At 54.8% G+C, this 2745-nt stretch overlaps 1 protein-coding gene across 1 annotated transcript; it reads left to right on the top strand.

Moving 5' to 3' along the window:
• Positions 1 to 110: 110 nt before the first annotated feature.
• Positions 111 to 967, top strand: LOC104413887 (sulfotransferase 1C1-like; the record flags this gene model as incomplete). Its single annotated transcript, XM_010025003.1, has 3 exons — positions 111 to 303; positions 583 to 778; positions 908 to 967. Coding segments are annotated over 3 exons (449 nt in total), but the record flags the coding sequence as incomplete, so codon positions are not given.
• Between the last annotated feature and the right edge of the window lie 1778 nt (positions 968 to 2745).

Below are 2745 nucleotides of genomic sequence, written 5' to 3'. Positions count from 1 at the left end.
TGGGGGTGAGGGTGCGGGGGCTCCAGCGCTAAGCCCCCTGTCCCATAAGTATCGAGCTGCTTCCCCTTAGGTGGTGAAGACCCATCTCGCAGTCCAGCTCCTTCTACCAGGACAAGGACTGCAAGGTGATGCCACGGGTGCTGCCCAGCTCTCTGTGTCTGAGTGCCAGGGAGGAGCACCGCTCTGCACCCATCCACTTTCCCTCGGCTGTCATCTACATGGCCTGCAACCCCAAGGATGTCGTTGTCTCCTCCTCCTACTTCTTCCAGGTGCCCACGATGCTCCCTGACCCTGACACGCTGAGTGAGTTCCTGGAGACCTGGGGCTGAACCCCAGGTTGACCACCCTGAAACGCTGGTGGGGAGGGCATCCCCCACCACCCTGCTTTTCAGCTGAGCTCTTGACCACTTCCCACAGTGGCCTATGGGTCCTGGTATGAGCATGAGCGGGGATAGTGGGAAAAGAAGCAGGGAAGCAGCTCCTTCTGTGAGGACATGAAAAAGACGAAGGTGAGATGGAGAGGAAAGCACCCCAGTTGCCCCTCCCCCTCCTCCAGCCTTTTTGTCAGCCTCCCCATGTCAGCTGCCCTGCAGGACCCACGATGGGAAGTGCAGATGACCCTATGGTCTCTGGGCAAGGAGGTGGTGCAGGGGGTGGTGGTGAGGGTCCTCCACCACATGTCCTTTGGGGATATGAGGAAGAACCCTGCTGCCAGCTGTGAGGCCATGCCCACTGTCCTGGTGGACCACAGCCTCTCACCTTTCCTCTGGGAAGGTGGGTTTTAGCCAGTGGTGGAGAGCTTGTGAGGGGTGTTCCTGAGCTGTATTGCAGCCTCCATCCACAGGTACAACTGTTTCAGGGGTGTCAGGATTTGCCCCACTCACTTCCTTGCCTGCAGGATATCCAGGGACTGGAAGAACCACTTCACTGTGGCACAGAATGGCCCAAGCATTACTGGGAGCACATAGTAGGCTCCAACGTCCTCCTCCAGATGGAGGCATGAGAAGCTCACTCCTTTTCCTGGGGGCTCTGTACTTCTCCCCACTCCCCCAGCAGGGACGGTGGGTCCAGATGGAGCATCCTTGCACCAACTCGCTTTTCCCACAGCTATAAATTGGGATAACTGGAGGGTGAGCCATTGCCAGTGTGGAAAAGTGGTGGGGCTGAATGCCCTGAATCCCTGGATTCAATCCAGCAGTTGGAATTGAATCTCAGGCAGCAGCTTCCCCACAACTAGGGAGCAGGAGGGGGGGCACACAGGGTGGCTTTTTAGGCAGCGGTGGCTCTCGCGTGCGCAGGAGCTTTCGTGCCTCGGGGTTGTGAGAGGTTTCTTGAGAGAGCGGGCGGTGGTGGGGCTCACCCAGGCTCCCTGTGGTTTGCAGAGCAAAGGCGAAGGGAAACACCTCCCTGCTGCATACTCAGCAGCACTGCCACCCTTGCTAGCTGGGGAATCCGGCCTCCAACCCAGCTGCATCGAGCCCTTGCTCAGGGTGGCTGCAGAAAACCAGCCCCATCCCACTGGGCACATGGCTTTGCTTTGGAGCCCCGGATTCTCCAGTTATGCCCCATTTCCAGCCTGAGTTTCCAAGATTGCAGTTTTTTGGCAAGTCAGTCTCATGGGGGTGTTTCATTGCCACCGTGTGAGTGATGCAACCTGGATCCGATTTCTAAACAGCAGCAGTGCTAGAAGGGGAGCTCTCCCACAGGAATAAATCCTCTCCACGTACTTACTGAAATGCCGATGGAGACCTCTGTGCTTCCCCAGCTTCTGGCTTTGCCCACGAGGTTTGCACATGCAGCCAGTTTGTGATGGGCAGGGAGGGCACATCCTGGATGCCTGACATGGTCAGTCCCACCTGTGCCGGGGCGCTCCCCACAACCTGCCCTTTACTTCCTGCAACCCTGATCAAGTGAGGTTGTGATGGATGTGTCTGGTCATGGGGGCTGCATCCGGCTTGAAGTGGATTTGAGGGAGACAGATAACAACACAGTAGCCAAGGGCTAATCTGAACAACACATCCACCATAGTGCTGGTCAAGATCTGACTCAAACCAAGTTTGGAAGAACCTGACTTCTGTAACTGGTATGCAAATATGGCTATAAGTCAATTATCTGACTCCATAACTAGTGTACAGCCCAGAGCCTGTTGGGCTTTCCTCCATGCAGTGGGCTGCATGCCAGGATCTCCCCTCAAGCAGGGACCTCTCAAGTTTACTCCTCGAGGTTGAGAAACCCCTTGCTGCAACAGATTCTTGTACTGATTGATAGGATGCTAAGCTTGAAATCTTAGCTAAATGATAATACAGGATCAATCGTGCATATAGAATCCTTGAGACATAAATGACCAAGTCTAGAGTTAGGAGTAGATCCAGCCTCACTTGGATTCCCCTCTCAGTTGTTCAGAAGGTGAGGGCGTCTTTTCTGAACCTCCCAACTCAACAGGAGGGTCTCCCTGATGGGTTCGTCTGACCCTGTCCTCTATGCAGTAAATACTCAAGTGTACCTTGCCACCAAATCTTATTAAACCACTGTTTCATTTACTACCAAGCTCTGTTAAATCTCTGTTTTGTATCAATAACCCGATTGCTACTTGTCTTTTAAGAGCGAAGTCCGTCACTCGCCTGTGACACTGCCTCACCGGGAACTTGGCCCTGGGGACAAATCAGGGACCTCTTTCTCAAGACTGCCACCAGGCGCCTGCTCCCCTGTCTTTCTCTCCTGCCCTCCCCATTCCCTCCCGGCTCA

Source organism: Nestor notabilis, unplaced genomic scaffold (genome assembly GCF_000696875.1).
Source record: "Nestor notabilis isolate BGI_N333 unplaced genomic scaffold, ASM69687v1 scaffold21032, whole genome shotgun sequence".
NCBI classification, from domain to species: Eukaryota; Metazoa; Chordata; class Aves; order Psittaciformes; family Psittacidae; genus Nestor; species Nestor notabilis.
Note: the sequence above shows the minus strand (reverse complement) of the source record. Positions and strands in the feature narration are given on the sequence as shown.